We start from the raw sequence: 13609 nt of genomic DNA on the forward strand, positions 1-13609 counted from the left end.
GGGGGATGATGAGTTGTCCTCTGTGGGAGGAAATGTCCTCTCCTGGTCCTTTGATTAGATTAACACTTCCTTTCCCCGTGTCACTTTCTGAATGAAAGGTCTCGTCCTAATTGCTTGTTGCCCCTTTGTTTTTTTCTCCTGGTCTCGCAGCACAAGTGCTGCCACTGTGTCGCCTCCCCCCCACCCACCTTTGATAGGTGAACAAACTAATTCCAGCGAACAGTCTCATGAGCATCGTTTACTGCAGTGCAGTGCCATCTTTGCACACCACTCCCCCACGTTGTCTTATTCCTATTTGGATGCAGTCCAGGCATAACAAAGAATAAAAGACAAAAACGGGAAGGGAAAAAAATGACAAAAGGCGAGGCAGTGAAGCAAAGGAAGAACGAAAAAAAAAAGCAATATCCTTTCATGCTTTGTCAGAAATGGGTTGTTTGGATCGTAGAGTGGCATTTCATGCAGCCCAAGTCTGTTCCACAGGACTGGTGCAGTGAATAAATCCTGAATCATAGAGTCTGCATCCAGAAATGAATCAAAAAAAAAAAAAAGCTGGTGTTTTGCCATGTTGGATTTGTTATTTGAGCTGTGGCAGGCTGCATCTCTGGAAGGAGGAATTTCATTTTTACCACACAATGCAGACCCAGAGACTAGTAAAATAACACAGACTGGCCAATCTACTGCGCTTTGTGCCTGGTTTACTCTGCAGTGTATGTGAGAATTTACACTGTGGGAATAAGAAGCTGAGAGTTAACGTGATTAACGCCCCCCTGAAAAAGTTAAAAACACGTGATGAAATTATGACTGATGCGACACGTGTGCGTGCGCAGTATTGTGTGCGGGCAGTTTGAGGCCGTAATAATACATTATTGATCGTGTCGCTAAGCATCTGATGGAGAGAGAAGGCGAAAGAAAGATCACATGCCAGATGAAGCTGTCAATGGAGCCCTCAATCAGTGGATGCAATGCAGACAGAGAGAGAGAAGCAGATGGTGCTAACTATTGATCCAAAACATGCACACATACTTCCACAGATCAATGTTGAACTAGTATAGGGAAAAACTCTGCTCTCTGTGTTGCTGTCTGCAAGGAGAAGGAGCGGGCTGCCCGGGATGCTCATACTCCAACAGTATCATGCTCGAGTTAAAGTATGCAGTGTGTTTAACCTCTGCTGAGATGTTTTCCTATAATCCCTTCAGGCCACTGAATCAGCCCCAGTGTTTTGTTCAACGCAGACGGGTTTAAACAATGTTGTGAAAGCACACGCACAAGGACACAGGAACCCTTTCTGTACATTTTTATTTACAAAATGTATTAAAATTCTCTATACAGCGCCTCACTAATGAGGTTCAGCAAATTATGCATGCATCTTTTGCTCTTTTGTACCCACTACTACGCCTGGCGATATTATGTTTTCTTTTTGCAGAAGGTGAGACGTACAAAAAAAACGAACAGAAAAGAGAAAAAATAGAATACAAAAAAGGTGAAAGTGATTTTACTAAAAGAATTACTAGGGCTGGCTTTCTAGCATTAAATCTAAGGTGGCTTTGTGAGTAGCAGAGCTCGTCAAGCATCATTGATTTCACATGCAATTTCTTATAAAATAAAACAAAAAAACAACAAATAAGGAGGAAAAAAGGGGAAATCAATATTCAATTGTGTCATATAAATAGTTCTCATTTATCTAAATGTACACATCTTTCTCTGTTTGCTCTTTCTTTTTTTCACATTGTCAGTTTTTTAAATATTTTTATATATATATATATATATAAAACTATCTGCCCATAGTTTCAGGTGATTTGATAAGTGTCTCCCTAAATCCTATGGAATCACAGTCTTTTTGAAAGAAAAGAAATTATTACAGCAATATGTAAATGTGCTAAGCTCCAGGACTCTCCCTGGTTTAACCTTGTAGAAATCTATTTTCCATTTTATTCATAATTTTTTTTTGTTTTGTAATTTTCATTTACTAAGTGAAGTCACTAAACACTGTAATGCTCATTAAAGGAAATCAAATCAAAAAGCGAACCACAGCTCATTGTAAAATGTGTAGTTGTTAAAGAAAATGGTAAGGTAATCCAAAATACTACAGTTTAAAAGCCATTACTGTTATCCTTTAATTGGACTGCAGTTAATCTACAATTGAATTACCCTTTTTTGTTTGGTTTTACTTTGATGTACAGAAGACTTGAATGACTCAGGAAAAAACACTGTTCGGAGCGACAAACCTTAGTGAGTCAGTGCCCCTTTGATATTTTACAAACTGTAAATCACAAACAGATTTCTCTTTCCCCAGGCATGAATACTTTGCTTTACACACTCGTCATACAAAACACACTCTTGGCAGTATCGGAAGTGTGAATTATGACCTGGTCCCGTAGCGCGTGAAAGCCGAACCAGGTCATCTTCTCATCTCCGTGGGTCCCGTCAAACTTTCAGAAGACAGTGGCAGCAGCACCAGAGTTAAGAGTACAAACGACACACGTCATTGTTTTGGACTGAAATGGCATTTCACTCTAATAAGATAAATCTATCTTTTAAAACTAGTACATGGTCACTAGAAGTGACTTAGAGCAGTATAAAAGCTATGTCATTGTAACCAGTGTGTAACAGTGCACTGTGTGGATCTAATAAAATAATCTGAACACACAGAACCAGTGAAAATCTGGCAGCAGAAGAATGAAGAGTAATCTGATCGCATTAAATACAAGAAACCAATTATACACTTGTCATGTGAGATTTGTCGTCTTTCTGGCACTTCAAAATGTGCTTAGGGTTGCAAATGATGGCTTTTGTTCTCTCATTCATGTCACGTCATATATATCTATATATATATAGATATATATATAGATATATTACTGCACCAGTCCTCTGTTTTGTATGCGTTTCAAGCAAAAAGCAATATTATCAATGAGTTGCATTGATTGGACTTGGAGTTCCATAAGGCACTGATAGGAGGGAACCGCGCAGGCTCGTCCCATGACCAGTCCAGTCGTGTCGTCATTGCAGATTATCGTGCCGTGTCCGCCCAGGAGGATCTGGCAATCCTCGTGATCCTGTGCCTTTCTTAGATATAGTCACAGTTGTAAGGGAAAATGGAAATGTTTCCTAAACCTGTGACAGCACAAAAAAACAAAAGCAAACAATGGAAAAAGTTAACTTTTGTTCTGGACAACTCATGTTAAACACATGACTTTTTATTACAAAATAAAATGTGGGGATTTCCTTATTGGCTGAAATACAGTATCTTTTATTATATAAAGCTTTGTTTGAAAGGCTCTACAATTCACTCATCAACATCAAATATCTTTAACCAAATTAACTACATGAGGGAAAAATACATCTTTCTGCCTCCATCCTAATCTATTTCATCATGACTGTGCTGACACGGTTTGTGGGAAGGAAAGGCAAACAACTCCCTCGACTGTGATCAGGCTTTGACTGTCTGACGCACATGACATCACCTCTTTCCAACCAAGTCCTGCCCACTTCAAACCAGTCAGAAGAACACAGAAACACACTACAGAAGCCTCTTGTATAAACAGTCGAAACGAAAGAAAAGAAATGTGTGCCGGTGGATTCCTTCGCTCAGAATAAAGAACTGATTGAAAAAATGTGTTCTCCAGGCAATGAAAATCTGTTGACAAGTCACACTTTGTGTCTAATGAGAGCACACGTGCAAACAATCTGATCGAATCCAAAATGAATATTTAATTATGTCCTTATCATTGCATGCTTATCTTTGTTCAGCGCATTTCTGTAGAACTGCTGCAGAGGCAGTCTGCAACTTCTCACTGGCCTCTACTGACATTTTCTGTGGAAGTATTTTTTTTTCCAATAGAATTATGCGTAGAAAACAAACCCATGAAAACAGGTCAGTGCACTCTGTGGATCATTCAGGATGATGTGGTCTAGATTCCTGGTAAGGATAAGGTAGATGTTCTTAAAGCTGCAAAACACTATTTATATTAGCAATGGCTCTGTGCAGTATGGTGGAGGTTGCTTGTAGTGATAAACACTCGGAGAATTATCACACAACCCATATTCCTTTATCACTAGATAGTTTAGCACCCTTTGGCCCGTTTCATTTGGTTTTGCCGCCTGCTGTGGCACACTGGTTTTTGGAAATGCTTTTTTTTTTGCACATTTTAGCTACTTTGCACATTGCTGCCTTTTTTTGACTATATGCAGCAACCTGAGGATGCTGCATATATATCATGCTTTGTCTGTTTTACCTTAAATGGGGCCATGGTGCCATAAATGAAGATAATACTGTATTAAATAAGCAGAAATTTGCAAGACCCCTAAAGTAATAAGGAACAATTTCATTGAGGTCAGAAATTTAGACAGATGTGAGTGTCTTACCAGAACCTGAACCTACATCTATTATAATTCTTTTTTAGCCAAGAGGTTTCACAAAACACAGCATGTTTTGGAAATTCAATGCACTCTTGCATGTAATATTTCCAGACGAAGTATGCAGCTTTTTTTTGGTAAATAAAGTTTCCTGAAAAGCTTGCACTGTATCTTAGCTTCCTGTACAGGACAAATGATTAGGTAGTGAACACAGAGGAGAATTTAGTGCTTACATGGAGCCCAAAACTGAAAAGCTAAGCAACAAGTTTAACAGTAATGCTACAGTCATATTAGGGGAAACAGTGGTTAGAGAGCGTGGCACAAACAAAATTATCACGACTGTGTGCAATGAACCTTTGAAATGGTTGCTTTGAAGAGGGGAACCAGGTTTGCAACCACTTTCAGTCAGCTACTGTCTTCAATGCTACTGTCTGACATAATACACCAATTAACTGTATTAAATCAGCAAAAATCACAAATCTGTTGCCATCTACATGCAAATTAATGTTGAACAGGAATTTACATCAAAATAAAATGATTTGGCAACGACGTTGCAAAGTAATGTTCCGTGGACCACTCAGTTGCAGAGTGACTGCAACTGATTGCAATATGTTGCCAATCTGTCAGCGTTTTTTTTTTCTTCTTTTTTAAAATTACATATCTTTTATGATATGTCGACCCCAGCAGGCAACCTGTGCTGCAATCTGATTTTTACTCTTGAGTGACTGAGCCAGAAAAGTAAGCGAGAAAACGTTTAAAGATTTTTTTTTTTATAATTTAGGAGAACAAAAGGATTTCTAAACAAAAACTTAAATTTCCTTCAGTTTCTCTGAGCATTGCACGGTCTGACCTCAGGGTGAGTTTGCTGGGAGGCCCAATCCTGGGAAGATTGGCAGCTGTCTTGAATGTTTTCCACTTGCGAATAATCGTTTTCACTGTAGAATGATGGACTTTAAATTGTTCGGAAATAGACTTCCCAGACTGATGGGCAGGAACAATTGCTTCTCTAAGATTATTGCTGATGTCTTCTCTCTTTGGCATTGTGTTAACACACACCCGAATTCTGCCGGAACTGCTGCCTTTACAGACACACTCACACTTGCTGTTGATCAGTTAATCCAGTACATTTGATTAGCAGTATTTGGTTGCTAATCTTAATTGCTGAGCACGCAGTATGGGCGTACTTAGCTTTTCACACAATGCTTTTGCATTTTAGCTAACTTTTTGTTAAATGATGACATGGTTTAATAGTTGTTGTTCTTTATCTAATGTTGTTTTTACCTCATTTTGAGACCTGCTGAGTACAGTGGCCCTGAGACGTCAAATGCGCTGTAACTCAAGAAAACACAAGCAAATAGAAAAAAGCTGCAAAAGCATACAAAACCCACCGGAAATTTTAAAAAAGGAGCAAGAGTATCCAAAAAAAAATGAAATAAAGTGTTTTTGTGGAAACAATAATGTGATGGAACAGCTGCGGAAGTTACAAGTGGCTAATGGAAAATATGTATATGAATCATGCGATTAAAACACACATTATCCTGCATCTTTTCCCCTCTCACGACACAGATGATTCATCCACTTCTTTTAAGCATGTCTCAGTGCAGTCCATAGTGTTTATGCCACGTTACTGTCTCCCCCAAAACACAGGTTTTTGGTGGCTGTAGCTCAGGAGGTAGAGCAGGTCATCTACTAATTGGAAAGTTGGTGGTTCGAGCCAGTCCGCATGCCAAAGTATTCTTTTGCAAGGTGAAGTTGCTTTCCGATGCCTCCATCAGAGTGTGAATGTGTCTGAATGTTAAATAGAAAGCACTTAGCAGTAGAAGAAAGTGCTTGTGTGAATGAGGCAGGTTGTACAAAGTGGTTTGTATGCTCAAGGAGAGTAGAAAAGTGTCGTATAAGAACCAGTTTATTACTTTTGTTGTGTTTTTTCTTCTTTCATTGCCTTTTATTCACCTTTCTTTGTGTTTTGTGTCCTTTTGTTCGTGTTTTCTTAAGTGGCAGTGTGTTTAACCTCTCAGGGTTATTTTTTTTAATTGTGTTACAGAACAAAACAAAGAACAGCATACAGTGGTAGGTTGATACGATCGGGCATGTTGCTTGATATGCTACACACAAAGCTATATGCTACACAGTATAAACAACACTGTGCTCTTTCGTCAAACAATTTCACAAACAGCGGCTACATACCAAACAGACAGCGGAAGAGTTAATTCTGACTGATATGGCAGGAAGCTAATTGATTCATCAGAGTGCACGATGGAGTATGGGAACAGTAAGGCGAGGCGACGTACCTCTAGATCTTAACGCTCTCGGTTCCGTATACGTTGTAGCCTTCTCTGTATGTGGCAAAGTTCTGGGTGTTGGTCGGGGGAGCCGGCTTAAAATTCTGGGCATTCTTGGCCATTTTCAGCCGTTTGGTTTCTTGTCGTGATTTATAACAGAACTCTATCAGTGCCACCATCATGGCCAGCCCCAGCCCTCCGACCAGAATATAGAAGACACCAGCCACATTGCTTAGACTGAGAGCACTTGTCTTGTCCTGGGGGGAAGTGAATAACATCGTTAAGAGTTTTGCAGTGGAGCTAGGGCAAAAGAACAAAATGCAGCCTGCATCCTTCAAACTGAGCCTCGACTCAACAGTAAAACTGACTTAAGTGGTAAATGACCATACTCTAGATTATCATGCTCTATATTACTGATGCTACCAAAGGGAGTTTATGGTTACTAACAGCTACAAGCAACAGAAATTAAACATGTAACGAGCTGCTAAGGCTGCAATTTCAACTGAAACTATATTGCTATGTTACAAATTTATGAGGAGCTTGAGATTCAGATATAGTCAAACCATTCTCCACTAAGGAGAAAGAAGCCAACTCTTGCTGGTGAATGTAGAGCTAACCTGTCGCTATGCTTCATACATGTAAAATGGCTTCTGCTCTTGACCATATAAGGAAGCTGGTCAGTATCGCATAGGTCGACAGCTGTGAACATCCCTGCCCTTTCAATTCTCTAATGGCAACACTGTCATACAATACAGTCAAATTCATAGTAGATGAATGATAGCTCAATTAAAAAACACTATATAAAAATATATATCAAACCATTTTGCTGCTGTTCACTTACCAAACATATTCAATAAAATTTGTTCATTGGAGTTTTACTATTTGCAGTTTAACCCTATGAGCATGGCGTTACCATGATGCTATCTAGCAACCCTAACCTGTAATCTGAAGCTTTAACTGTATCTCAGAGGGTTAAATAGTGGGTGTATTACATTCGTCAACTTCTTGTAATGTGCAAACAAAACCTCTAACCTCATCCAAAAGCAGCCACATGATTTTAGAGGACACCCTACGGTGCTCTCTCCGCTTCGAGAAGTTGAATTTGTGTAAATCATCACAATAAGAGGCTTTGCTTGTTCATCACACCACAGGAGGCCAAAGAATCTAATAGACACATCTCGATGCAAACTAGTAACAACACAAATAAATCAAATTTTCATTAACAGTGTGGTAAATAGAAGCAGCAGCATAATGGTCAAAGTATCATGAATGTCAAGAATGAAAATGAGCAAAAAATAGCATTTATCAACAACTATTAACTGCTGTGATTCAATCAAAAGAGTGTGTCTTAAAGGCACTTTAGAAACGTCCCCGCAGCATTACCATTACAGTTTTCACACACAAAAATGAGACTTTATGTTGTCAAAAAGTCATTTCTACAGCATAAAAAGAAAAAAAAAACAAAAACGGTGAATCTGGGGAAACAGTGCCTTAGATTAAAGCCACCGGTGAGCTGTGTTAACAGCTCGTGGCAAAAAAACTGAAGAAAAGAAAAAAACTATGTGTAGCAAATAAACAGAATGCATACTATAGATGTCAGAGAAGTCTTTGTCTTGCATATGAACAGTACGTCAAAATGCAATTTGGAATCAGTACAAAAGACCTGCAGCGACTGACCTTACTTCCAGAGTCCTTGGTTCCACATTCACCCTTATCGTACCACCATTTGTTTTTCAGCTTGTCTAAGATGCCTTGTTCACTGAGTTTCAATACTGCAAGGTTTACAGGAGTTCTTCACGTGGGAAATAACATAAATAACATTATATTATGTTATTTTATGTTATTCAACTTTTAAACTACTACATACTTTACAAAGCGATAAAGCAGGGCACCTGGCTATTCAACATCACAAAGAGCAGGCATTCTACCTATTACCTTTAAACCCCTACTCTAAAGCCAGGACCTACCCATATCGCTTTGAGTAATCGGCAGACGCTGTTCATGGGGCGACAAGCAGGTACGCAAAGTACAATCTGCAAGTCTATAAACATCAAAAAGCACCTTGGTGCACACTGGTTCTTTGTGTGTGTGTGTGTGTGGGGGGGATGTAGTAGTCGCAGAGGCTTTCAGTGCAGCATTTAACAAGTTCATTCCAACATGAGCAGTTGTCTTAACAAACAGAAAAATCTAAGCAGTGAAAGAAACCTTTGCATATGCAATGTCAGTGTAATCCTGCGTCGGCTAATGCTAACTGTCACCGCAGTGACAACAGTCAATTCTGGAGGTATTACAACCAATTTCCCATTCAAGCAACTGTGCCCAAAAGTGAAAGCCTAATTAATTCTCGCATGTTCTATCCTGACATATCGCTAAGAAAACCTTATCTTCCAATTACACCAGATTAGTGTCAGATGAGTGTGTCCCAACTAAACTGCAGGCAGCTGCAGGACTAAGCTCAAAAAGATTCAGCGGAATTTAACTCATCTCGTATTTGCCTGCAGCTGCACAATCTGACGTTTGACACAGCTGTTTCCTGCTGCTTGATATCTCCAGAAGGTACATCACGATATTGTAGTATTGCATGTCAACAGACATTTGCATAAGAGTCTATTGGGGTAAATTACTTCAGAGGAGGTAAAAAAAAAAAATGCAAAGCTCAATAAAGATCACATTTTGTAGTTGTATTATGACTATATTGGTTTAGGTAAATCTCTCTGTCAGAAGGAAAAGCAAACTGGAAGCAAAGAAAATGTAGTGGATCGATAAATTAGTGACTACTCCCTGGGAACAATGTCCCCCGAGGGGATCTCTTGCAATGCATAATGCACTGAGAGAAGATTACACCACTATATATCCCTCATCGCCAATCTGGAGAAACAGACTGTGAAGACCATACCATTGTCTTGGCTTGGAGAGACATTGATTAACAATGCAATTACCCTGTAACATGCTCTGTGTCTGAAACTCAATCTAGGCAGCGCCGTGTTTCGCCTAAGGACAAGAAAGAGCAGTGTTAAGTGCGTGCGCATGCAGCACGCGTGCACGCTTATGTGCATCTCCTGATGTCGGCTGGAGCATGTAGTTGCGAGCAGGACAGGGGCCAGGCGATTCACTGTTTGGAACACAGCGCTTCAGGCCGCTTTATTTCCACCTAATCAGACCTTTCCACTGAGTCCCGGAGAGTCAAAACAAGCCAGGAAACAGACAGACGGTACATACCTGTGCATGATAATAGATCGATGGCAGCGCAAGAGACAGATGCTTTCAAAAGCTCTGAACAGCACAGGGAGGCTTCCCGAGCTCATTGACTACAGAACACAACAACGTTAGCAACACACTGAAAAAGAATGTGACTTCTGAACAATGCTTTTCAGTAATGAAAGCCCTTGTTTAGCTTTATTTTACGTGTCTTCATGAAGCCTCTTGCGGTGAGTACAAAAATGCATTGCAGCTCCTTACCTGCTCATTGGAGTCCAAGCCAATCATGACAGAAATGACAGAGCGTAAACACACAATCTGCATTTCATGGGATCTTGCAGCTTGACTGTAATGTCGCCATGTCGCCCCACCTATATCATCCTATGTGTGTCGACAGCATCGTTTGTCATAAAAATGACCTGTGTTTTAAAAGATATCATACTCGTGCCTTATGGTATATGTAATCTGGAGAGAGAAGCACAATGCTTAATGGTACTTAGGTCTAAGTGGCATTACTCTAAGCTGTCACAGGACAGTTATTCATCATTTAACCACATGTTAAAGATGGAGAGATCTGATGGTCAAAAGGGTCACAGCTGGGTTATTAATGTGTTCAATTAGAACTGCATGCAGTGGAACCAAACCACAGGTGGTTTACCAGAGCTCCCATTAAAAAGTCTTTTTCTTTAATTAGACTTCTCACGTTTGCCTGCAATGCTTAGTCCCCTCAAGACGCCGCTGTTCCCCTTGCTTTCCTGTCGGCCTCTGTTGAGCGGCCGTTTAGCGGTTGATCTGTTTTTTATTTGTTTCCTATTAAGGTGAACTGGCTTTTAAGTTGTGGTCCACTGTCATAGAAGTGAAGCAGCAGTGTGGTAAAGTACTGCGAAGCCATATTTTACAGGATTAGCAAATCTCACCTCACCTTACCTCATCTCACCTAAAATGAAAGCCTTTTCAGTTCAGCGTCGCTGGCAAAGTCTGTTCTTGAATTAGACCAACTGGCTATACTCATCATCAAAGCTGCCTAAATAAAGCCCTAATATCTGAGGCTGGGTGATCTGTCCCACACGTGAGTAAGGGTGAATAAACAAGGCTCAACCTTTCACAGCGGCAGGGCAGACACATTCACGTTTGTCCTTTTCAAAATTTCCTGCAAACACTACTTTGTCAAACAGAAACACGTGTCCTAACTCTCTTCTGTACTCTACTTCGTCTTGTAGAAGTTTACCTTCAGCATCCATAAATATTTTTCTGTTGGTTAAGCAAGAGCTCCTCAGTTTGATCTGAGCCGTTAAGCCGTCTGGTCAGACTGTCGGTAAATTTGGTAATCTGCCTTTGGGGCAGCAGCAGGTTGGTTGGGGGCAGACAGTTGGTTTGGTTCTGGTCGGTTTGTTCCAACAGCCTTGCCGATTACTCTGCACTATGGTACCCGATTGTGGTGACATCGAGGCTGACCTTGGAGTCACCTCCCCCGCTGCCGCACTCTCCCTTGTCGTACCACCATTTGTTTTTCAATTTGTCCAAGAGGCCTTGCTCATTCAGTTTTAAAACTGCCAGGTTAACAGCATTTCTTGAAACGATAAAACATAACTTGTAAGAAAATGCACAGGTCCGTGAGAAATCTAATGCAAGGTAATAATCGTACTAAGCATCATGAGAGTAGTTAATGGTAGAGAGGCTACCACTGTCAAAGCAGGGGGCTTATGCACAGAAAACTATCGGTTAAAATCAGAATGGTCTAGGAAAGGACAAATTGTTTAAGAATTTCAGGAATATAGAGAGTAAAGAAAGGCTCGTATGAGGTAGAGACAGTGTTAAATCTTGGAAAAAGGTGGCATAAAGGGTTACGTAGTTTAGAACTGAAGTGTGCGGGATGGGGACACTTGTCATTGAGAAGAAAAGTAACAACAACAAACATCATGCAATTAACATTCGTCACAAGTGACAGCGCAGCTTTTAAAGGCTAAATTGAAAAACCATTGAACTGTTAAATTAAAAGTGACAACACAACAGTCAGGTAGGACAGCACACGGGACAGAAGGAGAGATCGATGGAGAGAGAAAAGCAGTAAGAGACACATAAATATGAAATTATTGTTAGCTTTAGCCTCATTATCTGGATTTGACTGCTCTGCTATAAAACGGCAACTCTTTAGAAATACAACATTAAATATCATTAATTAACTTTTGTATCCAAGTGCAATGAAAGGCATACAACCGTTACCTCTGTGTCCATTAACAAGAAAAAAAAAGTAAGGAGAGGAAGAGAAGAGAATGACAACAGGGGGACATCAGGGTAGGTGGAATACTATAACAACATAGGGGATATTGTTATATTATTCCACCCACCTTAATGCTGAGCCTTTGGGCGTCGCCACACCGTAGCCTTTCGAGTCGAGGTTCCCGCCGACTTTCATGGTGTCGCACGGCTTCCGCTGCTCGATGTACTCGTTCATGGTGGACTCGAGGAGAAAGGCGAACTTGCCCTTCGACTTTCGTACCCGGGCTACGCCATCGGGTGTGGTCTTAACAAACACAGAGGGCTCAGCGGATTTCATGTACGACCACATCTTCTCGTAAACTGCTATTTTGGATCGCTGCGCAGAGAAGAGAGGGAGAAAAGGAGTAGCTTAGAAATCTGAAAAATCACACATGTGCAATGGATTTCATCAGATTTTTGTGCTTCGTGATCGTACGATTTAAAAAATGGCATCGTGAAGTATTTATAGACATCTTAGAATGAAAATGTGTGATATCTTTAAATACTTCCAGGGAATAGAGCTGACAGACCTTTATGAGATCATGAAGTACAAGAATTTACAAAATCCATTCCTTTTATCAGCATTCTGAAAATGTACCCTTTAAGTACGTCACTTGAAATTCACTGAATGGAAAAACCAGTTATGCAAAAAAAGATCTTTAACAATTGAAAGGGTGTGAATTGCAGGTAATGATCATTCTATCTGAAAAATTTCCACAGGCCTCGGATTCGTTTCCTGAAAGTTCAGCCTCAGTGGGCTGAGCCTGAGTTTATGGTCCTAATTTAACTTGTAGAACTTATTACATTCATTTATTTCAACAACACTGCTAATGAAATATCTCAACTGTGACTCTGCACTGTAGACGAAGCGAGAGAAGCGAACAACAAGGCAACCCATCACAAAGTGACAAGGATGAGCATTTTCCCGGCGCCCGCAGACAGGCTTAGTGAGCCTGTAAAATCTGGGGGAGTCGGGCGCTATCTATAATAAGCATCAATTAAATTATTCAATGCCGCTGGATTTATTTTGGCATAGGCATTTCACACATCCCGGTGTGATCCTGGTCCAAGCAGTGATGAGCCATACTTTCCAAGTGCTGAAGATTGGATCCCACATTAAAAAACAAACAAACAAAAAAGAAGCCAACACACTTTCTTTTAAGCAAAGGCCAGAAAAAGGAAAAGCAAAAGGAATTTAACTAAAAAATAAAAAATCGTAAATTTGCATGTAGAAAATGAACGTAGCATTTGATATGCCAAAATATGCCAGAGATACACGATATTGCCAAAAGTGTTCGCTCATCTGCTTTCAAACACACATGGACTGGAGAAGCATCTTATTTTTAATCTGCAGGGTTTAAAATGATGTTGGCCCACCATTTGCAGCTATAACAGTATTAACAGCTTCTAGATGGTTTAGGAGTGTGTTTATCAGAATTTTTGACCATTCGTCCAGAAATACATTAGTCAGGTCAGACACTGATGTTGGACGAGCTGGCTCACAGTCTCTGCTCTAA

At 40.2% G+C, this 13609-nt stretch overlaps 1 protein-coding gene across 2 annotated transcripts in view; it reads right to left on the reverse strand.

The window, feature by feature from the left end:
- Window positions 1–1285: 1285 nt before the first annotated feature.
- gria3b (glutamate receptor, ionotropic, AMPA 3b) overlaps window positions 1286–13609 on the reverse strand; it is an 88171-nt gene continuing 75847 nt past the window's right edge. Inside the window, exons 13-16 of one of the 2 annotated variants that reach the window (XM_039616783.1) lie at window positions 12182–12429; window positions 8313–8427; window positions 6645–6892; window positions 1286–3111 (exon numbers count right to left, since the gene is read on the reverse strand). In XM_039616783.1, coding sequence (XP_039472717.1) covers window positions 6647–6892; window positions 8313–8427; window positions 12182–12429 — 609 coding nt within the window. In that variant the 3' untranslated portion in view covers window positions 1286–3111; window positions 6645–6646. Of the gene's footprint in view, window positions 3112–6644; window positions 6893–8312; window positions 8428–11288; window positions 11404–12181; window positions 12430–13609 lie in introns of both variants that reach the window. The other variant, XM_031745192.2, reaches the window with a different exon arrangement.

This window comes from Oreochromis aureus, linkage group 2 (genome assembly GCF_013358895.1).
Source record: "Oreochromis aureus strain Israel breed Guangdong linkage group 2, ZZ_aureus, whole genome shotgun sequence".
Taxonomy (NCBI): domain Eukaryota; kingdom Metazoa; phylum Chordata; class Actinopteri; order Cichliformes; family Cichlidae; genus Oreochromis; species Oreochromis aureus.